Source organism: Fulmarus glacialis, unplaced genomic scaffold, assembly GCF_000690835.1.
Source record: "Fulmarus glacialis isolate BGI_N327 unplaced genomic scaffold, ASM69083v1 scaffold49726, whole genome shotgun sequence".
Taxonomy (NCBI): Eukaryota; Metazoa; Chordata; class Aves; order Procellariiformes; family Procellariidae; genus Fulmarus; species Fulmarus glacialis.
In genome coordinates this window covers 17219-43263 of record NW_009217189.1, presented here as the reverse complement: position 1 = coordinate 43263, position 26045 = coordinate 17219, and the positions used below count along the sequence as shown (strand labels likewise).

At 36.4% G+C, this 26045-nt stretch overlaps 1 protein-coding gene across 1 annotated transcript in view; it reads right to left on the bottom strand.

Moving 5' to 3' along the window:
- Window positions 1-1283: 1283 nt before the first annotated feature.
- Window positions 1284-26045, bottom strand: part of ANKRD27 (ankyrin repeat domain 27 (VPS9 domain)) — a gene marked incomplete at its 3' end in the record, with an annotated part of 30981 nt that continues 6219 nt past the window's right edge. Inside the window, exons 10-25 of the mRNA XM_009579563.1 lie at window positions 25626-25704; window positions 24637-24769; window positions 19485-19577; window positions 18533-18660; window positions 17992-18074; window positions 17084-17199; window positions 16203-16295; window positions 15625-15822; window positions 15243-15302; window positions 15010-15129; window positions 11326-11370; window positions 6171-6293; window positions 4170-4367; window positions 2883-3002; window positions 2318-2479; window positions 1284-1392 (exon numbers count right to left, since the gene is read on the bottom strand). Of these exons, the coding sequence (XP_009577858.1) occupies window positions 1284-1392; window positions 2318-2479; window positions 2883-3002; window positions 4170-4367; window positions 6171-6293; window positions 11326-11370; window positions 15010-15129; window positions 15243-15302; window positions 15625-15822; window positions 16203-16295; window positions 17084-17199; window positions 17992-18074; window positions 18533-18660; window positions 19485-19577; window positions 24637-24769; window positions 25626-25704 (1860 nt within the window). The remainder of the gene's footprint in view (window positions 1393-2317; window positions 2480-2882; window positions 3003-4169; window positions 4368-6170; window positions 6294-11325; window positions 11371-15009; window positions 15130-15242; window positions 15303-15624; window positions 15823-16202; window positions 16296-17083; window positions 17200-17991; window positions 18075-18532; window positions 18661-19484; window positions 19578-24636; window positions 24770-25625; window positions 25705-26045) is intronic.

Here is a 26045-nt window from a genome sequence, read left to right as displayed (position 1 = left end):
CTAATAGTAAGCATAATCTGTAATTAAGCTGTGATTGTGGTAGACGCCACTAACACTTACTTCATAAATATTAAATTAGTTAATGATTAAGTGCTGCTAAAGTTTGTTAGTGATTAGTTAATGATTAAGTGTGGCTAAAACTGTGAGTGAACCCTAGACTGCTGCTAAACACGTATAGTCCCTAAGATATAAACCTTTAGACTTAACATGATTTTCCTTTATATGTTTCATCCATGTAGTAAGTAATAGAATGAACTTCGCCATCGAACTCTGTTAAGTCGCACCTTTATAGGTGTCTATTAAAATCACTTTCTCCTAATACCTTTGACGGTGATTCTTTAAGCGGTCTCTAAACCACTCATTAGCGACAAGCAGGCAAGAGTTATTTCGAAAAGCCTAGCTAAAACTCATGGATGCTGAAACGGGCACTCCTGCATCTTCCCTAATTCCTGCTCCTGCAGCCTCATTATCCTCCTTCCACAGTTCTGGTGGCGGCAGGTCCTTCTCTGTGCTGAGTTGTCTAGCTCACCACAAAACTTGTTACACCCCTTGTCCCAGGTTAGTGAACTGTATTAGCTTGAAAATCAGTCTGAAAAACTTCTGAGCCAGCATACAGAAAGCAGTGGATAAGCAATACCAGAAGCTGAGGGCAAGAGGGAAGAGGTGAGGATGGATGGTGAGTAACATCATCTCTTCTAAGTGGCAGTAAGCCATTACATCAGCTCAGCTGTATTGTCAAACTGTACCATGTGTCTCAACATATTTGCTTAGAGTGTACTATATGCTGCCATTTACTTAAAGACATTATTTTGCCAATCGTGCTTAATGGTTTGGACAGTTACCTTTGTAGCTCTTATTTCTGTCCCATATGAGAGACAGTAACTAATGGAAAGGTCACTCCCTAACCTGTTTTAAGCAAATTTAAATGACAACTAGAGGTGATTTAAATTAATCTGTTTTACTTTGCACTGAAATGGACAATTATTACATGGTTAATTATACAATCTCAAATGTGGCATGTTTTTTAACTTCAAATGGTTTTGTATGTAAAATTCCCCCCCATGCACCAAAAAAATGGAAAACTGAGTTTGCAGCAATGTCATGAATATAATACAAAGTCTGCTGCATTTAGTTGTAGTATTTTAGGTGTTACCTGTATTAAATATGCAAAATAGTTGTATGTTCTTTAATTATATGTAAATCAATTACATAAAATATTTGATATAGTCGCACATGAATTCCTAATCCCTTTTTATTCGTACCAGTGGAAATATGACATGTACCTTTTTTTCTTATCTTGATAGTAGCATGCTGCTCACACTCGTTTTCTCTCTCTGCTGATGTAGGTACATATCTTGGTGCTGTTTCCAGCAACTTAATGATATTTGAATTCTTAATTTTAACAGTTTCCATTTTCACCATTATTAAAGAAAAAGAAAAACATCAGTACAAGTTATGATTCTAGTCTATGCAGAATGTGTTAATTAATTGCTGCCAAAATGAATGTAATGCACACAAAAATACCTCATTATAAATACAAACTTTAAATTCTATCATTTTGAGTAAGGACAAAATCAGTGTTCCACAAGTTGCACTGTACCAGAGTGATGATTTTGTAGTCTTGACCTATTATTTTAAACTATATTATTTATGGTTAAGCTAATTTCAGTTTAAATGGTAATACACATACTAAAATTGATTCAGTACAGAATTTTGTGGTCTTTATGCTACATCTCAGAGGCTATTTAAGCACATAAAAGGTAGAGACCATGCATCAAATCATTTAAAGAGTGAAATAATTCTTTATAATTTAGTATTTAATATTATATAATAACATATTATCTTATTGCTATTAATAAAGGGGAAGGTCAGAGTTATCGATGACAAGATAAAAGGTATCATAAGGCATGAAGGGCAAAAGATGCTGGGTGGAACAAGGAAGCTTGCTAGCAGGGTAACTGATTAGTGAAAGTTGTTCATTTTCCTACATTCAACATTTCTTGGGCTCTCTCCGCCATTACTAGCATAGATTTTAATATCATTTTCATTCACGTATGTGCTTTCACTCTTTCTAGACTCGTTCTTTTTGTCTAGGATAACTTATTTTAGATACACAACAGGTTTCGTATACCACAGGTACCATATTGTACATTGTACAATAAACAGGCATCTTAGTCTTTATATCACGCATAATTATTAAATACAGAAGTCTTGGCAAATATTGTTGTGACAAATAGTTATATTTGTTTTCTTTCCTACATTATGCATATGGAACTTTAGGAAAGTCTAACCTTATAAATGAGCTTTCTGCACTCACCGGCTCAGCACAGTCTGCAGGGGTACAGTTCCTTTCGTTCCTTATGTGCGTCATTGCACCATTCTGAAGTAGCAAGTCTACCAGGGCTTCATTCTTTCCTATCACGGCCTCGTGCAGTGCTGTATTTCCTTTGGCATTAGAAAGGTTAATAGAAGCTCCGTGCTGGACAGCAAGATAAAATTGAAATTATAATGACAGAGTAGCATGAAATGGAGATAGCACATTACTATTCTGTTTTTCTCTTTTTATTTTCAATGTATGAAAGAGAACAATGCAACAGAAGCCTTGTAGCAAAAAACCCTATGCGATAGAATCGTAAGCAAGAAAACCTAACAAAAAAGTTCCATAGAAACAGCTAGCTGTACAACAGTAAAGTAATATTTATCTAATAAAAAACCATGAAGAGAAGGGATTGAAAGAAGAGAGACAACAGATACTCTTATTTTTTCCCCAACTAGTTTTGACAGAGAAATGCATAACTAAAAGTACTGACCCTGAGTACTGGATAAGCACAGATATCACGTAAGAAATACTATTCTGAACATTCTGTTTTCAGTGATCTTACCTGTAACAACAAGGCAGTAGTCTCATACTGACCATTCAAGCATGCATAAATTAAAGGAGTATTTCCATATATATCCTTTTTATTTTGTTTAGCATTGTAATCCATCAGACACTTTACCACCTAATGAAAGAAATAACAATTCTTTAATTTAAGATACCAGCTAACCATAATCATTCAGTGATTTTTTTTTTTTTTAACTTTTTTTTGAAATCTAGAATGAGAGAGAGATGGAAGAAAAAAGATGGAGAAAAGTCTCATCTTTGCGAAACAGATGATAACCACAAGCATCTCCTCCTATCATACTAATTTTCATATTTTACCACACACTTTAAAAAAAAACCTTAGGCAACTGAAAGAAAAGCCAGAAAATAAAACTCAAGGTATGTGAAAAACACACATAATCAATAACTTAATCAAAAACAAACCACCACAGCAACTATATCCTTTCCCCCTTCCCGAACTCATCAGAACACTTGGAAGAGTTCTTTATGTTGTAAATACCCCATGAGCTAACCTTCATTAACCTACAAGTTTGAGTTGTATTCTCGTTTTCTTCTTGCTTCCCTAGTGCTTTGTCTCCCCATCATCTTCACAATTCTCTCATTTTTTTTCTCCTTTTGAAGTCCTCAGTTCCTTATTCTTAAAACCCTAGTTTTCCACATTTCTGCATGTTCCCATTTGCCTGTCTGCACCTGCTTTTTCATGATCATTATTTTTCCCCTCTCGTTTACTTTCCCTCCTGTACTAATACCCTCCCCTCACTAGCTCAGGCTTCTCCTTCACTGCTTATGCTTCCCTGACTTGAAGTCAGGGATGAGGTTTTCTGCTACACTCAGAGCTCCAATGGGCTCATAATCTACTTAAATGAGTTGAAGATACAGTAAATGTTTAATGCTGCGGCTATTGAAGATACCAAGTTCATTGCATCAACAGATGTACACATAATCTCCTTGAACAGAAGGGGCAGAGAGAAAATACATAGGAAGATTCAGCTGCATAAGGTATTTTTGAAGTGTTTGATATATGACAGTAGCTATTCGCAGCACTTTCATTAAACCATTATTTTAGGTCATTTAGAAAGAAAAGGTGCCTACTGAAACTGTTTCAGTTGAAAGATCCCCTTTCTATCTGGAGATTTTAGACATTGAAATTAAAAACAGAATCGCCAAACTAATTTTCACTGTTACTGGTTTAGTCTTGTTGGTAATTTGTTGATAATTTCACAAAACAGCTTTTTGTTGGTGGTCAAGCGTTAAACAGCTTGCATTTATGAAAAGGCTCAGTTACCTGGAAGTGACCTTTCTGGCAAGCTAGATGAAGAGGAACTGCATGTTTTGCATTCTTGGCACTGATACTGGCTCCGTGTTTCAACAAGAGAGAGACAAGTTCAGAGTGTCCATGCAGTGCAGCCATATGCAATGGTGTAAAACCATCTTGGTTTGAAACATTTACTCCCAGTCCATTAGCAGAGATCCTTGCAAATTTCTGTTGAGGAAAATAAAGAACAAAACTGTATTATCAATCATGCTACTTTATGTTGCCCAAAAAGCAGCCAAATATCTACTAAGTATATACAAAACAGGTAGATGGACATTACAAGAACTTCTGCTACAGAGCCTAATTTGAGACCTTCAGGGCAAGAGTTAGTAAACCAGAGCAGCTTGGTAGTGTTTTTCAACTGAACAATGAGTTTTATTTTTCTCTTTTTTCTTCCAACATGATAGCTTCATATAGAGAAATTCCACGCAAAGTATTCATGATATTAAAAAGAGGCTAAAGCAGCACAGGTTGAGACAGAAGTAAAACTTACAGTTTTATATAGCTGTTAGACTGCTCATACATATGGAGAGTAAGTGTTAATATTATGAGTTACTTTAATTTATTCAGACTTTTTGCTCCTGGAGACAGACACTACACACCTATTTTACTGCTACATGAAGCTCGAGGTAATAAGGATAAAAACTAAAATTAATTTTATTCACGTGGAAGTAACACTGGCCCAGAGAACAGACTCCCATGGGGAGTCAAGATAAGGAAACTACCTGGAAGACAGCTTACACAGCAGTAGAAGACATTCTTTTTTACTCCTCTCGCAAACTGTGTAGGTGCCTAACATTTACAGTGGTAGACAATCTTTCATTCTGCCTATCCTCAGATGTTTGCCTACCTAATACAGCAGTTAATATTAGTTAACAAGTTCCTTCTACTTTTCATTCAGTAGGCAAGTAAATTCCACAGCAAATGCCATTCCTTCCCCTGTTATCCATAAAATGAACTTTATGGTCTCAGACTCTGGCATCTTTAGCACATGATCTCTGTACTCAGGGTACATGGACACACGTTACCAGAGAATAAAGCACAGTGTGAATGTGAAGCATTTAAGAACAGCTAGCATACTCTTAGCCTGCACAAAATAAACATAAGGTAGCGGTGAGGAATTTAGAAGAAGTTAAGTTAAGCCATTTTACATTTTCTCAGTTAAGTGATATGGATACTATTACCTCAAAGTAGCCAATACACTGAAAATTTATACTTTGGTTTATTTTGCAATGACTTATCCAGTCATGTATACCTTAAGACATAGCAATACATTTTCTTCCTGAAAGGTAAGTAATTGGTTTTCTATTTCCGAGAAGCTGGGATCATTCCTTATTTAAATTAAAAAAAAAAAAAGTGTATTGTAAAGCCTGATTCTCCTCTACAGTCCGTGATAAATAAGGGGAAAGGAAGTTTTTTTCAATTGAAAAGGAAGTCTTTGCAATTATATTTAATCTCTGAAGAGGTTTTAGATATAGCTTGTATGGAAGATGTCATGCAATTAAAAAAAGACATTATCAGCATCACATTGATTACAGGATTAGCCGGTATTCCTTGCTAAACTGATTACTAACAGATAAGTAGATACTCTGTGACAGTTAGCAATGTAAATTATAAAAGAGAACCAGGAGAAACTGAGCCTTAGAAAAAGATTTTTCCCATTTATTCAAAGTTGTTCAAACCTTAATGACAACAGTCCACATATTCTAAAAGCAAACTGCAAAGTTTTTTCACTCCATTAGATAGTGAGCAAGTCTTTGAACACTGTTCCTGTATCCAAAATTTTTTACAGTTCAATTAAAAGGAGGACAATTTCATGATATCAGATGAGCTCTGTTAGATCTGTATATACTTAATTGCTTTTTAGACAGAGATACAGAGGTGTTGGGCAACATGAATGCTACTTCCCTAGAGCTAAAAGTTACATTACAAGAATATAAATTATTCTCTTTACAGAATGAATACTCCAACCTTTTGTGCTGGCCCACATTTTGAGCACTGGCATAATGGATGGCAGAATTCTGGTTTTGATGTACTGACTGTGTCGTCCTCATCTTCTAAGTCTTCTTCCATCCATTCCAAGAGATAACGTACCTGGCATAAAAAGCAAGACCTCCTTTATAGAATCCAAAGGTTCCATGTCCTAATAAATTTGCATGTCGACAAGTAAGATTTCACAAACATACACTTGTGAGTATCTCAGGAGACGATACAGCTACCTCCTGGCATCAGCTGCCCACAGGCCAAATTAAAAAATCAAATGTTATTGTTGACAAAGCAGCTAGAAAGTTCACCAATTATAGCAGTGAAGTAAATTATAAATGACTTCCTGCTGCCTAATCAAGACTTCAGCATTCACCTATTCTCAAACTCTCCAAATCCTTTTAGCTCAGATGATTTGTGCCAGCTCATATCAATGTGAATTTTGTTTGGTTTGCTTTAACAAACATAAGAAGTGACAAGGATGACAACATTTAACCGATATCCAAAACTGTGCAGGGGCACTGACTTTTCTTAGGTCTGCCATTTCCCAGGAGCCTGATAGTTTCACTTTTTCCTCCATGTACAATGCCTCATTTTTGAGGAAGAGAGAGGCCCTTCAATGAAGATAGTCTTAGGACTCAGAGCATTCATGTGCAATATGCAAACAGTGATGCTTACTGCAGGTTAATTTTACATTAAATTTTATGCAACAAAAAAAACCTGCTACGAAATACATTTTTACCTTGAAATTCATTAATCCACTGTAAACTAAAGACATCTTAGAATTAGCTGTATTAAGTCTCCATTATTATGCCATCTGGCAATGTTAAGCCTGACATCTATCCAGTGTATCATTCTGAGTTTGTGTTATGCTCAATGAGACAAGTCTTTCAGAAACTCAAGACAGAAGTGGGAATTAAATTGATGTCATAATGCAAGGGACAATACATTAACAGTCACCTTTTTCTAGGTGCGTGAAAAGGGCTAACATCACAGCACTCAAAAACCAAGACAGAAGGAAGATCAGGGCACTTGTGTGTGGAGGCTAGATCTCTCGGAGCTCCTGCAGGTCTTCTGGGACTTCCCACCCACACCAAGTTACAGGAATACATAGTGGGTATGAAGCTGTAATACATGTCATCTTGTGAAGGGGTTTCCGTTTACTCTTTTTTTTTAGCAGCTTTTAAGAGCTGTCAAAAAATGTATCATTGCCTTGTTACCATGAAAAAAATTAGCCCTTTCAGGGAGCAAAATCGAGGAACCACTTCCGGCTGAAACTGAGATAGAAGCATCTTTGCTGGATTTGTGGGTTGGATTTGATGCCACAGAACTGGACCAATCCAAGAGCTCTACAGGGGCTAGTCAAGAAGAGAATGGGGAGAAAAGAATTTCCTACGGGTTCCTCCCATATATTTACTCTCGCACTTGTCAGCAAGTTCTGCTTCTTACCATTAAGGTAGCTCTGGGAAACCAAACACATTAATAATCTATCCAATTAAACAGATGCAGCTAGAATAAATCCAAGGACAACCAGTAAGGGCCATATACCTGATTCTGAATGATAACGTAATTGAGACAGAAAAGGGATGTTTTTCACAGGGAATATTACTTTCCCTGCAAATACCACGTTGTTCTCTGGAGTAAAAAGAAATCTCCTCTCGAGCTTGTCTGTTTATGGAAGGCCAGATCAGTGAAGGTTTACTATTTGCTACATTTGTACATGTCTAAAATAAATATTACTGTCACTTCACGTCCCCCTTTCCCTGCAGACTGACCAAGACTCTCACAACTGACACTTTCCCCCTCTTCCATCACAACTGCTGCTCTCATCATCCAAATACGCAGCTCTCAACATACTAATACCAGTCTCACCAAAAATCTGAACTCCCATGCATACCTCTTTATAATTACAGTAATTACAGTGGAACAGCCATTTTTTTTTATTTAAAGGTTTTTTGGCCAAAAGGTTGAATGTACTTTTAAGCAGAGACACACTGAAGCATCTCAGGAAATTGTCCATAATCTCCCTTTGCCAGTTAACTTGTCATCTAAAACCTTCTTTACATTGCAGAGTAACAGACTTCTGGAATATTTAGCAGAGCACTCCAGGGCACTCCAGACTTTTAACTGCTCCACAAGATTTATTTTATACAAGAGACTTGCTTTTTTGTGGTGGATTTGCACATATGCATTCCACTGGAAGAGTCAAGACTAGCTGGGTGAAAGGAATTCCAGAAGAGTGCCTAATCCAGTATTCTACGCTGAGACAAAGTCAATTCTTCCTTAATACTGTTGACAGAAGTTTGACCAATCTCTTCTCAAACACTTTTAACAGAAGAGGTTCTGTAATCTCCCAGGTCTGTTCTAGTATTACCCCACTCTAATAATAAAAGGGGGTTTTTATTTGCTTGTTTTTTAAATCTAAGTATCTTTGTTGAAAGCTGAATGGTTCATCCATCACTAAGAAGCCATGGCGTACACCTGACCACCAAATCCAATTACTAAGAATGAAAGACCGAAAACTGATGTTAAGCAGCATCGACTACTTCTACACCATACTTTACTGACTTAGAGCTGTATAAAGGCTTTGTTCAAAGCAATACACAATGGGCTAAGACAACTCTTAACAGTCTCCACCAATAATGGAGCTATAACCATTTTCTACCAATTCAGCAACCACTAAACACGTAAAAAGTACAGTTTGAGAACCTCCCCCAAAAAAAACTGCTGCATAACTCCGAGACATATTTTGGGAATAAAGCTTAATCCTTTCTATACAGATATTCCCTCCATACTGTCCCAAAATATTTCTTTCTCACTACAGTCACAAAAAATTTACCAAGGTGGGCTAAATTTTATTTTCAAAATGTAGAATTAGTTGCCATTGAGTCAGCAAATTAAAATAACTGTCATTGATTAACATCGTTATCTCCAATCTAAAGCATACTTGCTTTTGAAGTTTGCAGGTGATGACGACAAAGGTGGTTTTCTGGCTTCCTGAACAATCACAGCATAATTTTTTTTTTTTCAAATTTTCCAGTTTCATAGCACTTTTTTTTAATGCCTCCTCTCGCAAAGCTCAATTGGCTGTCACAGCAGAAATCTACAACAGCACTAATGACCCTACTGCTGCTTCTGTTCCTATGGAGACAGACCTCAGGCTGTCAGAACAAGGTAAGAGTTTTTAAATAACCATGGTTTTTTAATAGATATGCAAGCTGTAACCTTTGCCATCCAATTGGACAATTCTCTTTATAATGAACAGTTTCATATGAACTCGAGTAATGTGGAAAGTAAAGCCACAAAAAATAAGGCGATTCTGCCATCTGAATGCATAGATTAGATTTCTATATGCTTTTCATTGCTGGTATCTGTTAAGCAGTGCTATATACTATTTTTCCAGCAAATTATAACACTATATTTAATTTTCTTTAAATATTTTCATGATGCAGTTTAGATTTTCACAAAGTCTGTGAAAAGTTAATTGTAATACATTCATCTTTACTACTTGCCAGGAAGATGGTAAATATCATCATTGTATGTATTGCTGCATCTTGAAATGACTTAAGGGCTGACCTGGAAATAATTACTAAGATTAAGTTACATGGCAAACTAGGATAATGATATTTACTTAAGAAATGAACAGTTCCTCTGTCAGTAGATAAATTAATTTGTTTCTATCATCTAACTGGAATAAACCATAAGAGAATCAAGATTAACATGGTATGTATTTTGTGACACAGATTATCTATTTTATGACGACTTTGTGATGCTTCATTAGCATCTGTAACTCCTGGTACACATCACCTAAACAAATTTTTCAGAACATGTATCCAGCAGAGAAACCCTGCATTCTTACATGGGTTCATGATTTTGTTCTGTGAACTACAAAACAATTGAGAAATGTACAGTCTTATGCATCCTTCCAAAGACAAAACTTCTACAGATTTCTGTGTCATCTTCAATTTTTCAGTAGAATGACATTGGAAGCACCTTATTGTTCAAATTTTCAGGAATAAAGGGCAATAGTAACTAAAAAAATATGTCAATACAGGTGGCAAGTATCACAAATTACAGAACATCAACTCTGAAACTGGTATTATTATAGCCATCAGCTATCTATTTCAAGTGAAATCCAAACTACAGGAAAGTTGTATGACCCTGACATAACTTCTCTGTGCTGACTGGTGTCAGCAACTAAATTTCCTCTCTGTATGAAATATTAATAAAAAGGTATCACAACAAACAAAATAGAGCCCATTTTTATTTATAGTACCTATGCACAATTATTACATGCAGTAAATACAAAATAAAGAGTAGACAATATTCAAAGCATGGGAGAACCTGGCAATTCGGGAATCAAAAAGCATTTGTGGATTTAAAAACACTGTATTACTGGAATGCTTCCTAAGTCAAAAAACCACAAACTGTAAATCCCACCATTCAATTTCCAGAACTGATGCACAGCACTGCCACTTGAGCATATGCATCAATTCACATATGGGAAAAGATATGATGTACTTCTGTGACATAGGAACAAGCAACTGGGAATAATAACGCTTTCTATTGGATTTGCTGTCAAAAATCAGGTTTACCTGAAAACTCATCTATTTTGCCTTTTTTTTTTGTTTTATGCTGACTGCATAGCGAGTCCAATATTGTGACCTCAGTATACATATCTTTTTACAGTTCTGCAATGCACCATGCTCCCCATCTAACAACGGCATTTGACAGTGCAGCTTGAGCACCTGCAAGCAAATAAATTGCTCTTTCCCACAATATTTCTTTTCAACATGCCTGCCCTGAATGTTGTTCTTCCCAAGTTCTTTGCATCTCCTACAGGTGACTATGCATACCTTTTTAAATGACAGGCCTTCACAAAGGAATTATTTAATTTAAATTTCTTTAGTGCAAGAAGTCATGGAAATGTCAAAATAATGGGCCTTAAAGCGCTGTAGGTAAAATAATCTGGGGACATGGAGTGAATATTCTTTGTAGAAAATGAGCTGAATTTTATTAATTGTTACTGAAGGAAGGTATTATCCAAAGCATTCTTCACTTAATATTATTTACAAATAACTTCCTCAATTTGAATGAGGTGAATTGGAATTCAATAATATCCAACAGCCATGCTAAGACTTACCATTTCCAGATCTCCATCAGCAACTGCTCTTAGGAGTTTTTCCACCTATGTATGAAGAAAACAATTTATTTGCTTTGTTAGTATTGTTATTAAGCTGTACACAGAAAATCCTGTGTCCTTTACTAACCTCCTAAGCTCATGCGGTAGGATTACCGAGGGCGCATTTCATATTTGTTGATAAAGTTTTAAAGGAAAACCCTTCTTCCTTTATGAAATACAAAAGCTGTGCAAGACCTGTGGCCATTTGATGATCTCTGACTTGCTTAGTTAAAGATAAACAGAACTTATCTAAATAGAGGTCACGTAGTCCACACATAAACAAAGCCATGTAAGCTGATACACACTATTATGCTGCTTCAGCAGCAGCTGACCATGCATTTCTGTTGTGAACCTAAACATTAAAAATCCCTACTCAAGGCAAATTTCTACCCTGATAAACACTAGTACTGTTTGGACTCTTGCTGAGCTACTATATGCTACCAGAAGCACAAAGGATGCCAGGTTTTATTTTGCTGTTTGAGAAACAACAGTTTAAGATGAAAAAGATGCTTTCCAATTGTTCACATCTGCAGATTACTGGTTTATTCCTATGTTAAAAAAAAAAGATTTACAGATCTAACTTGATTGTAAGTGTGAAATTTGGTTTCTTACTTAAAATCTGAAAAGACACAAATATCAAAGGGTATGCATTAGCAAAAGCCAGGTCTCTTCAACTCAGAGTTATTCTAGGGGACCAGCGTTAGGTCAATTAAGTATGCGTATGCTCAGGCCAGCTAATGCCTGAGCACGACAGCTTGGTGTAGGTATTCTCCTGTTTATGAGCTCTGCAGGTGGGAAAGAGGCACGTGGGAGGAAGAAGAGATGGAAGGTGCTCTGCAGTGCACTCATGCCATTCCCCTGATCCCTCCCGATTGCTTGTGAAAGCAGGAGAATGAGATGTACTTGTCTCCCCGCTTCTCTGATCCTCTAACATGAAGGAGTTGAGCTCTAACCTGATAGAAATGGGATAGGTGCCAGTAAAAGGGCAGGGAGTACTATCAATAGGCAACTTGTCCGGCCTCTGCAGATTGTTGAAAAATCATCTAATAAGCTTTGTGAAAATCTCTTTCAGCATTATAGCAAATTATTCTAGCACTGTGCCATCATCACCAAAGATGCTGCTGTGTAAACAAAGTTGTTTCAATATTAAGAAACATCTTGCAAGTTGAAGGTGTCAGGAAGTAACAGCTACAGTCACATTTCAATCTTTATCTAGAAATTACTATCTTGCTGACTGTGACAGCAGTGTTTGGTAATGCAAACAAGGAAGAATGAGACTAAAAGAAAGTTGTGTTTTACTGGTCTGATCTCTTTCTTCAGGGTTTTAGCAGAAGAACAGCACACATCTACAGTTAAAAGATCAAAGGCTAGATTAATCTATTTTTATCTCTTTTTAGGAAAGCTGATAAGTTTTATTTTATTTCTACCTTTCTAATACAAGGCGAAGCTCCTTGAAGTCATGCACTAGGCACTCAAGGCAGGATTCCTCTTGCCTAACTTTGAACGTCTAAAAGTTAGCTGTCTAAATCTAAGCCAGTCATTTAAACTCCCTCTCTGGTAACTACAGAACAGAATGCAGTCAACAAATGACTCGAGTGCAACTCAGGTCAAACTAAGCACGTCTGAGATTAATTCCTCTCTGGAAGTACAGATTTCTCTCCACTGACTAAGAAGGGAAAATAGATGTCTAAAGTTACGACAATTGTCTTTCAGACATCTGAAGTTAGGTGAGCCGAATCCCAATCTCTACACATATACATCTAAAATGGACTATATATACTAGGGAGATCTGTACTTGCCATAAATTTCCCCTAATCATATAGGATAATGTCACTGGAGAATGTAAAGGTCTTTTGATGATTTTCAGGAGCCAGTCTTATCACATACAAGATACTTATAACAGTAATAGCAAGTGACCCACAAGCTCTGGTAATTTCTTTCCAAAAACAACAACTCCCTTACAGTTCTAAAAACCGCCTCAGGCCCTAGCAGTGGAGAAGCATACAACATCTGTTATGCATCTTATAGATAATTTATTAAGAGTACTTAGGGCAAAATGTCTGCTACCTGCATTTCCCCATCCTTCCAGTTTGCTTTCTCACTCCTCCATGGAACAGAAGTACCTTCCTTTAAATGTAAAAATAGATGAAACAAATCTACTGCAATTCACTCGCATGCTCAGTTTTTCTGTTGCTGAACAGAAATTGTGCAAGGAGTTACTAGTTCCAACAGAGGAAGTTCCAAATTTACATGCCTGGCTCTTTTATTCTCTCTTTTCTAAGTTGTAAACAAATCACATACAAGACATACACCATGACTGGCTCATTTAAGAGAAGAGTTTAATTCACCAGCAGTATTGATTAATAAGGATCTAACTGCATCCCCTTAATCCATGGTCTAAGCCTTGAAGTCTGGAAAACTGACCTTATCAGCTTCCCATTACTTCCAGTGGCATTCCCTTCATGGAGCTCTCTCAGGATTAGGCTCTTGCCTCTTTCCTTAGTAAGAATAAGAGCAGTGAGCCCATGTGAAACTTGACAAACAAGAAATGAACTAAAGCTGGATTACAGGAGAAGGTCATTAACCGCAAGCATCTAAGGTGTAAGCCACTTGTAATCTTTTTCCCTGGTTTGAACTACAGTCTTAGCTCTTGGATGTGATAAATTTGTTCCTTTAAGGAAAAATAAACCCTCAATCTATGAGGTGAACTTTTACGTATATTAGACCTTATTTAGAGTGCTTGACTCTGTACAATCAGGGAGATACACGCCTACATTGAGGCTCTCATAGAGTAACTGATAATGAAGTGTGAAATAATATTGTCCCGTCAAACTTTACATTTTTGAGTTTCTCGAACATTTTTAGAAAACAGAAACTTTTGGCACGAGAAGAACCTTTTAATAGCAGGAAAAGGAAGAATTTGAATGTAGAAGTGATGTGGACAGAAACAACAATACTAAGGAGGTCAATTTGGAAAAAAATAGAACAGAAGGACTGGGAAAAAACAATAAGGAGAGAAGTATCAGAAGGAGTGGTGATATGACAAGTCTTAGGCGGGGACAAATGGAAAGTATGGATCTGAAGTCCCACATGAAAAAATTCAGAGGACGGCATCTTTGTTAGTATGGACAGAGCAAAATCAGCAAACACATATGTGCAAGATATTTAGTATATAGTGTGTACTTCTTCACGTTACAAAATTTTGAAAATCTTTTCTTAACATTCTAGTTTGTTAAGCTGTTTGCCAGCATACCTGTACTAGTCTCTTTTCCCTAACAGATTTTGTAAGCTAACAATGGCATTTAATTCCTGGACAGGACAGCAAGGGCCTTGGGGCACTGACTGCCATTATAATTTTAAACCTCAACAAATTCTCAAATTATGTAGTTAACTGCAGTAAATCTGAACAACTACTCCAAACATGCTTTCAATTTTTCCCCAGAAATAACCAGCAGAGCAGTTGATACCATACAAAAAGAAATGTTTAGATACTGAGATGACAAGCACCTGAGGATAACAGCATATAATTTTCCAAACCAGACAGAAGGCTATTCCTGAAGAAGCAATTTAAAACAGTGCTGCAAAATATCACTCTTCTAGCTTCTTTCACTTTGCTTATTGTCAAAACTTATACCTCATTCTTACCTCTTTATAGCTATTTTTTACTTCTTCATGCCTTATATCAGTTGATGCTGATGACAGGCTTGAGACGGATGATCCTCTGCTGAAAGTTTCTGTTGAGCGCTGAGGAGACCTAAGCGGTGACTTAAAGTTGGCAAAAAAAAAAAAAACCCATCCACAAACCAAAAAAGTTACATATCCGATTAAGCAGGCTAAACATAGGAAAAAAAAGTTTAGCAACTTGCATTGGTTGTTACCTCAGAAGCACTCTGTCCTCTTTCAAGCGTCAGATAGTTTAATTCCATCAATGATAAAATCTGCATAAAAATATTAATAAAGAGAACCAATGTAACTTCATTAAAGAGGAATGTACTGACTGAAACACAAATTAGCTGAAAACCTAATATTAGTAACAGATTTTGACTGAGCAGATTAAAAGTACCCATTTACAAGTTTATGTTCTATACCACAGACTGTATTCATGCTATTAGATTTAAAATGTGACCCTTCTCCCTTAAAGGCAAACATACATTTTCACTTTAATAGTACCAGACCACAAAATCCTATTAGCAGGTAAGCATCTACACCTCCGTGGAATTACATCAGAAAGAAATCAGGCTAGAAGATAAAAAGGAATACCTTAGAATTTAATGCACACTGTAGGGAAGTCTCTTTCATCCGGTTTTGAATTTCTGGATTTGCCCCATTTTGCAAAAGCACTTCTATGATCCCTTGATAGCCCCAACGAGCAGCTATATGGAGAGGAGTATCTCCCTTTTCATTACCAATATCTAGTCTACAGGAATGCACATCATAGTAGACTAAAGCTTTGACACACTAGAAAGGAAAGGAAAGCTATCAATAAATTATACTATTGTCTCTCAATTCATATAACATATGCAATCCTAAAAAGGTTTTTTTCATTGCTACTCATATAATCCATTGCCTAAAGGGTAGGCTTTTACGGTTCAGTGTCATTAAACAAAGAGTTAAATAACTCAACTAAATTTGCACAATACTACTATCTTTAATGTGAATGCATAATAAAAATTGCTATGAACTACTGAATAAAGTCCTAATTTACAGTGTTAAACAGTTAGCCTCCAAATCTTTTTTATTTACTTTTTAAAATATGTAAGTTTAGTGCAAATTCGCATCACAGTTTAATTCCATTCCATTAGAATGTCCATTTAGTTTGTTACAAAACAATTACTTACATCCTCATGACCATAAGTGCAGGCTAAATGAAGTGGAGTATTTCCATTATTGTCCTGAACATCAGTACTTGCTTTATAGTGCAACAAGAGAAGCTTAAAAGAAAAATAGAAGTAGACACTTAAGTAACTAAAAAATTAATGGGGACACAGTTGTTACTCTGCAGATTCCTTTAGGTTTCTAGCATGATGAAGCACTTCATGAAAAACTAGCTATGTCTCTCCTGTTTCAGACACTACCCTCTTGGCATTACAGTACTGGTTTTGCCCTACCCTAAGAACCAAATAAAAGCTGCTTTGTACATATTCAGAGTTGTCATTGAAAAAATGAATCATCTACTGCAGCAAACACTGCAATACATATATAGATAATTTATCCCGTATTTTAAAAGCCTATGTAAGTGAAGACACAGCTTAATTTCAACACCACTAACTGAATAATGTCACATATATAAAACTTAAGTACACAATAATTAACATAGTTACACAGTCTATCCGAAACACAATGCGAAGTCATTTAATTCATTCCAATGACTGCAATGGTTCTTCTGTCTTAATCAAGAGCAGAGGTGTTAGCAGGCTCTCCATTTGTACTATGTATTAGACATTTCTATTAATAAAATGAATGAATTATCAGGCATGCATAGCTGTCAATTGCTTGGTTATTACAAATGGCTGAAAACCTTGCAGTATAGGAAAAAATAAGGTATCATGCAAACTACAATGATAAAAGATCCTCAATTCTGACAGTGTACAGAGTTCCGGTAAAAGCTTCTCAGAAGACCTAAACGACAATAACACTAGAACAGCTTAGTAAGAGTCATATATTTATTATTTAGGTTAAGTGTTTCTTTTTATTTCTAATTAAGCCTTTTGGTGCTTACTGTAACATTTTGATATCCCTTCTGACAGGCAAGGTGAAGTGGAGTTGAACCATGGTAATCTGTAGCATTGACAATGGCTCCTTTGGCTACTAGTAAATCCACTAATGATGTTTGCCCTTGAAAAATATGCAGACATAGAAGAAAGAAGTAAACTTTGCACAAGAACATTGCTACTTTTCAAATTCAAACATGAACTATAAACCCAGATACCCTGCATTTCTGCATACTGTGTTTCTATATACTGTATATTCACTTCCTTGGTATTTGGGTTTTTTGTTGCAGATTACTCAAGGTCAAAGCTCCATAAAAGAACCTCCAGCTAAAAGCAAGCTATGCTTGTATCTTACGAGTAAGAGAAGAATAGAAAATAAAGCCATGTTACACAAAGCACTCTCCTATTGGGATTCAAGATAATAATAAAAAAAAGAAATTATTTATAAAAAAAACCTCACTAAGAAAATTAATACATCTTCTAACAAATGTAAGATCAACGGCACAATGAACATTACAAGACAGGAGATGGTACAGACCTACCATGCATAGCCAGCTGCAGGAGAGAGAAAGGATTAATTTCTCAATCTGCCAGTTCTTTAAAACAAGACTGGTTTCTGATGACACATTTTTACTTTTTTTCACAGCTGAAGAAAGAACTACTGTGGTAACCACTGAGGCAAAAGTAAACAGCCAGCAAACAAACAAACAAACAATAACTTAGCCATACGAAACTGAGCTTAAAAGAATATACAATAACTGCAGTCTGTGCCAAGATACCAATTTCCATAGCAAATAAGCAGAAAACAATTTAATGCAAAATTCACTCTTTAACGCAAGGTTGGAAAACATGCTAACATAAAGATAAGGAACATAAGGAGTAGAAAACACCACTGAAGAAAAGCAACAATACTCACCACAAATAGCAGCTATATGAAGTGGTGTATATCCCCGGTCATCTCGGGAAAATGGAGTGATAATGGAAGGATCATTCAGTTTCCTTTAAAACACAATGGTTTAAAAGCAGCTCAGTTACCTGTGCAGCAGTGGTAAGGAGCAGATAAAAAGAAAAATTGCCAAGGCTGACAAAAAAACGATTTTGGAACTTTTTATGCTTTATTCTTTCACATTGACAAATTATTCTATACAGTTTTATATTTTGTTAAGAGATGTGGTTTTGTCCAAGATGTGTAAGTTAGGTTCAAGAGAAGAAACATTTCACCCCACATTTACCAAAGCACATACAGCCTCCATCACAAAACTGGCTGCTTCCAAGGCATTCAGTATTCTCCTAATATTTCTTCTGGTTTTTCAAACCACATGAACGTACGCTCTCTACTACATCCCGAAGTGCTACCAACTTCTTCTATAACCAAAAGCAGCATACTTTCTAAAGAAAATCTTAGACGAAGACTTTTACATAGCTTTTTGTGTATTTGTGGAGATGAAAGTGCTTACCCAGAAACTAGCTTCTCACATTTGTCACAGTAACAGAGCGGATGACACATTTTCTGTACAGTGTCCTTGTCACTGTCACCTTGACTTAGTAATCGCTCCACTTCCTCCTGATTACCTGAAGCAATATGCTACAAAAAGCCAAGAGAAGAAAGAGAATGAGGAACCAATATAAAAAGCCTCCTTTTAAGGAAAAAAAAAAACAAAACACAACACGCAAAAAATAGAATAATTTACTGAAGCATGAAACGAAAGGAACCGATTATAAAAGACATGTATTCAAGCATTAGAAAGCAGAAATGAACAATGTCACAGCACAAAACCCTCTAATGGGCATTTAGTATTAAAAAGAATCTGTTCTTGGCTTACTTCACTTTCTATAAAAAATTTTAAAATTCCTATTGTTCTCTTTAGACTCAGTCACGAAATTGAGCTCCCTCTGTGCAAAAACATTTCTATAAAATTACTAATTCTCTAGCCATAAGCTGTGAACACATATAATTAGAAGCTCTGCTTTGTGTCCTTGTATAGGCAAAATTCTTTTAGAATGACAATATGAGATTAACATATAATATGAAGTAGCTGTCAGGTGACCACATTTAAATTATTTCAGAAAACTCTTTCAATTTCAAGCACTAAAAGCTGAGACAACCAGATAGTAATATCACATCTGTGCATTAAATGGGCCAATCAATACCAACAGCAGTAGCATTTAATACTCATTTGCTTCCATATTTCTTATACCATGTGCTGAAATCCGTAAGATTATATTAACTTGGTAACATTTTGGCACAGAAATGCACTAGATTCAAAACACACTTTTAGCATCTACTAAAACACATTTCACAGTACTAATGTAATTAACACTGCACTACATTTCAGAAAATCGCATAAAGGAAGAGATACAAACGTGCGGTAGGTAAATTCATAAGTATTATGCTATAAAAGTTATAACCTTAAATAAGTAGTCTATTGGAGTAGCAGTCATCTGAGACAACAAGTTCATCCTTTGTCTTAAAAGCAACTTGTCACACAGCCTCTCAGATTCCTGGAAATGAAATATATAGATGAATTATCTCATATACTCATCTACAGGCAAAAGTAAAGTACCTTAACAGTGGAATTAACTTTTAAAAATATGAAACATTGTATTTACCATTTATGAATTATCAGATGCACGTAAAACCTACATCAGTTTCACATTTAGGATTCCAAGACTTAAAAGACCGCACACCTGCTGTTCAAAGAAATAGTAAGTAGATGTTCACCAGAATATTCCTTTACTGTAATTCTCCATGAACTAATTGAACATTAATGAAATTATCGTTGTACCATCTAAAAAAAGAACACAGCAAAACTAAAAAAGACAACAAGAACTAGAAGAGGTGCAACGCAGCTTTCTTACAAGGAGAAATTAGGATTCTTCACTCTGGAAAAGATTTGACTGTGCTACAGTGGTCTATAAAAAGTCCAAAGAAAACATGCAAAGAATGAATATCTGCTATTCCTCAAAATATAAGAACTGTGATGCCCAACAAAATCATCACACATTAGGTCTGGAGAGGGAGTGGGGAGAAGAGAGAGAAGAAAAAATGTTCTCTTATTGTAGAACTCATTGCCATAGGATGTTGCAAAAATCAAAAGTATAAATGGACTCAAAAAGGCATTGACAAATTCATGTAAGACATGTCTACTAAAAAAAGGTGACCCAGATACAACTCTGACTCAAAGACTCCGCTGAACACTCTGCTACTTGCTGGAAAATAAAAGATTGTACCAGGTGAAGCATTACCCTAGCAGACTCATGCATATAATGTTTCCTACTGGTCACTTCCTGAAAATTGGAGATTGAGATAAGCAGACGTGTAGTGCAACTCTCCCATTTTCTGAGAAATCTGAAGATACGCTTCAGGATGCACTAAAGAATATATATGCTTCCAAAACCAGGTGAAAATTCTTAAGTAGAGTCAAATTTTGAAATGGCAACATTGAACCTCATGTGAAAATAAAACAACAACCTAAAGAAAACACTTTCTAAGAAAGTAGATGGAAACACTTGCACATAGTTGATTCTGATCAACCACTGCTTATGTTGGGCAGCGAATATCATTCCTTCGGATGTTATTTTTGGATAATGACTATCTCCTTAGAAATGGAAGGACTCCCAGCATCCATCAAACTGAAGACCACTGCGTTTAAGATAGACGCTTATGCATCAGATAAACTTTGATGGTTTAGGATCCAGGCTATAACTTCTGCAATTAAGTCTGTAAAGACCAGATATAAATAAGTAAAAGAAATCTGACTCTTAACATTAGTAAGTCAGCATGAAGTGTAAGAAACTAATGAACTACAAATAAACAAGATCACTTGAACACCAAAAATAGAGTTCAGATTTTCTAGAAATTCGATCACTCAAGTTTCAAAATCAACACAGATACATCTCATAAAGCTGTCTAAAAAACCCTCCATTGTATAGCAAATAAGGTAGTTAAAAACATGTTTGTGAAGTTTTGAGATAAAAGTTCAGACCTGTACTTCACAGTAGGTTGTTTGTATTTAGATACATGAACATGACAAATATTCACCAATCTTTTCAAACCTAAGTACTTTAGCTAAAGATATCCAAGTGTATCTTTTCAGAATTATAAGGCACATAACACTAGTCTCCTTGAATAGATTCTTCAGTGATCAGGAATAACTTCCCTAAGAAATATTTGATCAAAAATTTTATTAATTAGAAAAAAAAGTTAAAGCTTTACTGCCGATACAAGTTTCTGAATTCTCATCAGAATTTCTAATATGAATGCCCACAGACAGCTTTCTTCTTTCACTATGGACAATCTAAGTAACCACTAGCAAGACCTACTGTAGTTTTAGTGCTGTTCCTTCCACAGTGTATTTTACAAGAGAAATGTTCCCCAAGTGGAATAATTATTTTAAAGAGTCACTTGAGACAGCAATCCTTATGTAGAGGTATGATCTTATTTATTATATAAATCAGAAAAAAAAGAGTCAATCCCAGGTGAAACTATGTATCTTCAAAAGTGAAATACAGAATGGCAGAAGAATCAGGTATTGGTTGAAGTATTAAGCAAGTTTGGGCCTTCAAAGACAAAACTCGCTTGTATCAGCTTTACTTGCACTCCAGGAATTTAAAAAAAAAAAAAAGAGATTGCTTTGAGTGGGACTCTCAGGTATTTTAAATTTATATTGTCTAGAAAATACACATCCAAACGTTAATGATCTTTTTATCCAACACTACTCTGTATTCTAGAGAAATGAAATATTTGTACCTATGAGGGTATACCTGTAAAAAGACCTATCCCCAAAGTGACTTTCACAGATTACAACTGATGACTTGGGGAAATTATCTCTAGCCCCCCTCCACCCTAAACACTTTATGAGCCTTAGTTTGTGTTCAAGTCTTTCTTTCCTGGCTTCTCCCACCTGCAATTCCTCCATGCCAACTTCATTACCACCTACAGCTCTTTCCATACAGGAACCAAAATGCTGCCTATTCCCTACTGGCTGGCTCTAACTCCTTACTTCAACCCTCTGAACTAGAGGGTCTTGCTACACATTAGCCATGCATAGGAACATAACTAAGGTCCAACACTCATTAACTGGAATTCTAATTAATTAAGGTTGACAACTCCCAGAAAATAAAATGGAACCTTCCATGCTATCAGTTACATGCTCCTCTACTCCCCAGGACCAAAACGTCTCTGACTTGCATGACCTTGGGTGAAGGGATTTGGCAAGTGTCTGCTAAGTGCAATTTTCTTACTGACATGAGGGTGATAATATGCCCATTATCCCACAGGGTACATCAGTTCCCTGCTGAGTTTTCTTTATGTAGTTACCTTCATTAGGGATTGGACAACAGCATTACTCAGCTGCCAGAAGCTCCATCTGAAGCCAGCTATAAAATTAGTGTAGCCACATGAGGGGCTGTAATGAAGCCCCAGGGCACAGCAATGTTCCTGCTCACTTAAATCCCACAACCCCTTTCCAGGACAATCTGGAAAAGGAAACCATGGGGCATCAACATGACAGCTGCTGCTTTAAACAGAAAGTTTAATCTCCTTTACCAGCGAATAAAGGAAATATCAACTGATAAGTTCATGAAGGGAGAGCAACGCTATCAGAAGTTCCTATATCCTCACTACCCTTTTTCAATTCCTGTCAAGTGGCTATTTGCTACCTAGTTTCTTCCTCTTCCTTGTGTGCCACCTTCTCCTCCCCTTACCCTACACTAGAGAAAAGGGTGGTCTAGCTCTTTCCTTTTCAGCTGTGCTGGAGGACAAGGGGTCACCCACTTCCTTGTCTTCAAGGTTCTGCTGTTTTCCATCTCATCTCAGGGTGCTGCCTTCAAGCCACATTGACTCCTACGAAAGGCAATGTAGAAGAAAGGAGTTCCTGGTGCATGCTCACTGTACATACATCGAAGTGAGAAAGTTACAGGCTAGCACTCTAGGTCTCCCTGAGGTATGGACAGAAACACTTATTGCTTGCTCTTATACTGGTGCAGACAGTAACATAAGCAGTATGAGACTGCCCTCATTTAGACTTCTCAAATATGTAGCTCATCTTTCAAGATAGATGCCTCCCAAAGAAATAAATATAGTATTTTAACAGCAGTGACACTTAAGTTATAATCACTTGAGTGCAATCCAGTATAAAAAACTGCTATCCTTGGCTATATAAGGAGGGATAGGACCACGCATTTAATAGAAAACAGTTTTTATTCTAGACATTTAAGAGCAGTATATTCTTTTTTTCAGCTTGCTGGCATTGTTGTAGAAGACAATTCTACTTTGGTTCCAGTTCTCCATCCAGACCACCAGCACTGCTATTTGTATAGTGATTGTTAATAATAGCCAAGTGACTGCAGGAAGCAAAATTGTTTGACAGGTTGTTTTCCTTTTAATCTAATATTTTTATTTTTTTTTTTTTAAACATAGTTCAATACAGCATTACAGACAAGAAATACCACAGTCTCTTTACACAAAATGAAAGAGTGCTTTTTTTTTTTGGAGCGTACAAAAAAAACTAAGCATGACAGGTTCATGAAAAGATCCCAGAAAAGAACAAAACCAAAAACAACAACAAGCTAAAATGTTACTTTAAGTGCTTCTTCTTTAAGATTGTGCCCCAGGTTGTCCCAACCCAAACCCTGCACACTGAGCCATTATTCTGGCCCCTGCAATTAGATTCCAGTGCTTTGCAGTTGGGCACACTGAGACACATTGAATTCACTCTGGTTCCAAGTGCATTCCTTTTGATTTCCACATCAGATCAGGAAAACCTAATTTTGCAACAGTAGAAAGTTTTACAGGAGCAGTAAGACTGGATTCCTTTACTAAATAAGCTATCAAGTTCTTACATCATAGAAGTTTCTAAAGTCACATCAATATCATCCTTATTGGCCTGCAGGGATTTTACCTGATTGACAGAAGGTCTAGTTGCCCAGTACGAAATAACTCATGCATCCACAAACTTCCTGCCCCTGCTAGGTTAGAAACACTGAGAGCCAAATTTGTCCCTCAAACACCACCTTATAGTCCTGCACTCCCATTAAACTATCAACTTGGTGCAACATAATAATCTGCGCTGCAAATACATTGCATTTTTAGCACACGAAGATTTACTGAATAATTCTAAGTTACACTGCAACCTCTGCTAGTATAGCTAAGCTTTTTAAAATTACTAAAGAAAAATCTGTTCTACTCACAAGTACTGCATTGCTTTCACAACCATGACAGAAAGTACAAACAGGAGATACTAAATTTACTGAAGACTCAGCTGTTGAAGATAGTGCTGTTATTTTTCCTCTAATCATATGAAGATGCAGACTTGACATTTAACTACTTCCTCAAGGAGTATACAATGAACAACAACTATTGCTACAGGACTAGGACTTCATTGTAATCATTTAGATCATTTTAGCATTTGCTTCAGATAGTTACCTCAACTCGTATCTTTAAGTGCAGAAAAGGAACTCTTATCTTAGCTGTTTGTATCCTCTGACTGAATTTACTCTCAGTGGTACACAGTCCTACAAGCTTATCAAATACACATTTGACAGACTAAGAGTAGCTTACTGTTGATCTGTCAGAGAGGTTGCCTTGTCGTATGTATTCTATTGCAGCCTCAACTGAGGTTAGACAGTATCCCAATTCATCCTTCACTGAACTGCAAAGCCTGAAGTTCTTTATGTAACTCAAGTTGGCCATCCTGAAATAAAAAGTTAAAGCCATGAACCACTAAAAATAAGACAACACTAGCATGACATATCTTAACACTGCAATTCATCTTAGGCAATCCAGGCAGACAATAGGTGTTGGTTAAGAAAAAACTTCTAGAAAGATTGTTAGGCTAGCAATACTATGGCTGTTCTCAGCTTTGTAGATAGATCAGAACCCTACTTATCTCTTAACTATTCAATAAAGCATTATTAGATATAAGGAATATGAAGGACAGGATAAGGACAGCAGCAGGATATTGTTTCACATGCTTCAAACATGTTAATGTTTCAAGCACCATAAGCACCAGTGTAAAGTGATGGCTGCAAATTGAAGGAAAAATGCTAATCTCAGATATGGATACACCAACACTAAAATTCAGTTTGGGTACAAGTGGAAGGTTTAGATACACTTCTACTGATAGTGAGGAGAGATAAACACAATGGCATAGGCTAGCAGCAAGCAATTAAGCATTCAAATCTAGTTTCTCTATATGAAATGTATCAAACATCTAGAAGCTGCATAAAGGTTTCACAGCTCCAAACACAGACAAGGGAGGACCGGTCCCTGAAGTCTGTACTGACATGCATATTCGGTATAGAGATGGCATCCCATTACAACTTTTTTCTAGGCTGGGAATCAAAACCACAAAGACACAGCACTTAATTCAGTTACACCTGTAATACATCTTTGCTGTTTGTCCTACTAAAAATAGTTTTCTGCATTACATCAGCCCCTCTTACACTTCCAGTAAGTTATTACTAGATGTTCAGAAACATTTGCCCCTACAGCAGCATTACATATAAGACAATATGATGGAGTTCTGTATAGCCAAAATGGTTACATACCAGTTTGGGATTTCTGTTTTTACAAGTAAATACAGCAAAGCAGAAAGAAGATCATCTGCACACATGGTTTCCATGTTAACTAAAAAAAGAATTTACATCTGATGTTAGTCATGTCATGGTTCAAATCAAGAGCAATATCTATAAATGGAGTCCCGCCTCCTAAGACTAAAGGCCAGCTCTACTAGCAGAGAATGCATTGAGTAACCAAGGCAGCCCTTCAAATGTTCTCAAACTCCCTCTAAAATAGGCTACCAGGAGCCAAAAACAAATACACTTTGTGCTGTAGAAATTGCAACATTTGACTAGCATCCCCTCCTTCCTATACAGAAAGAGCCAGAGCACTAGCTCAAGATTTCTGAAATTCTTGAGGGCAAAAAACTACCCTCTAAGTTGATACACTTTTCCATAACCTAGGCATCT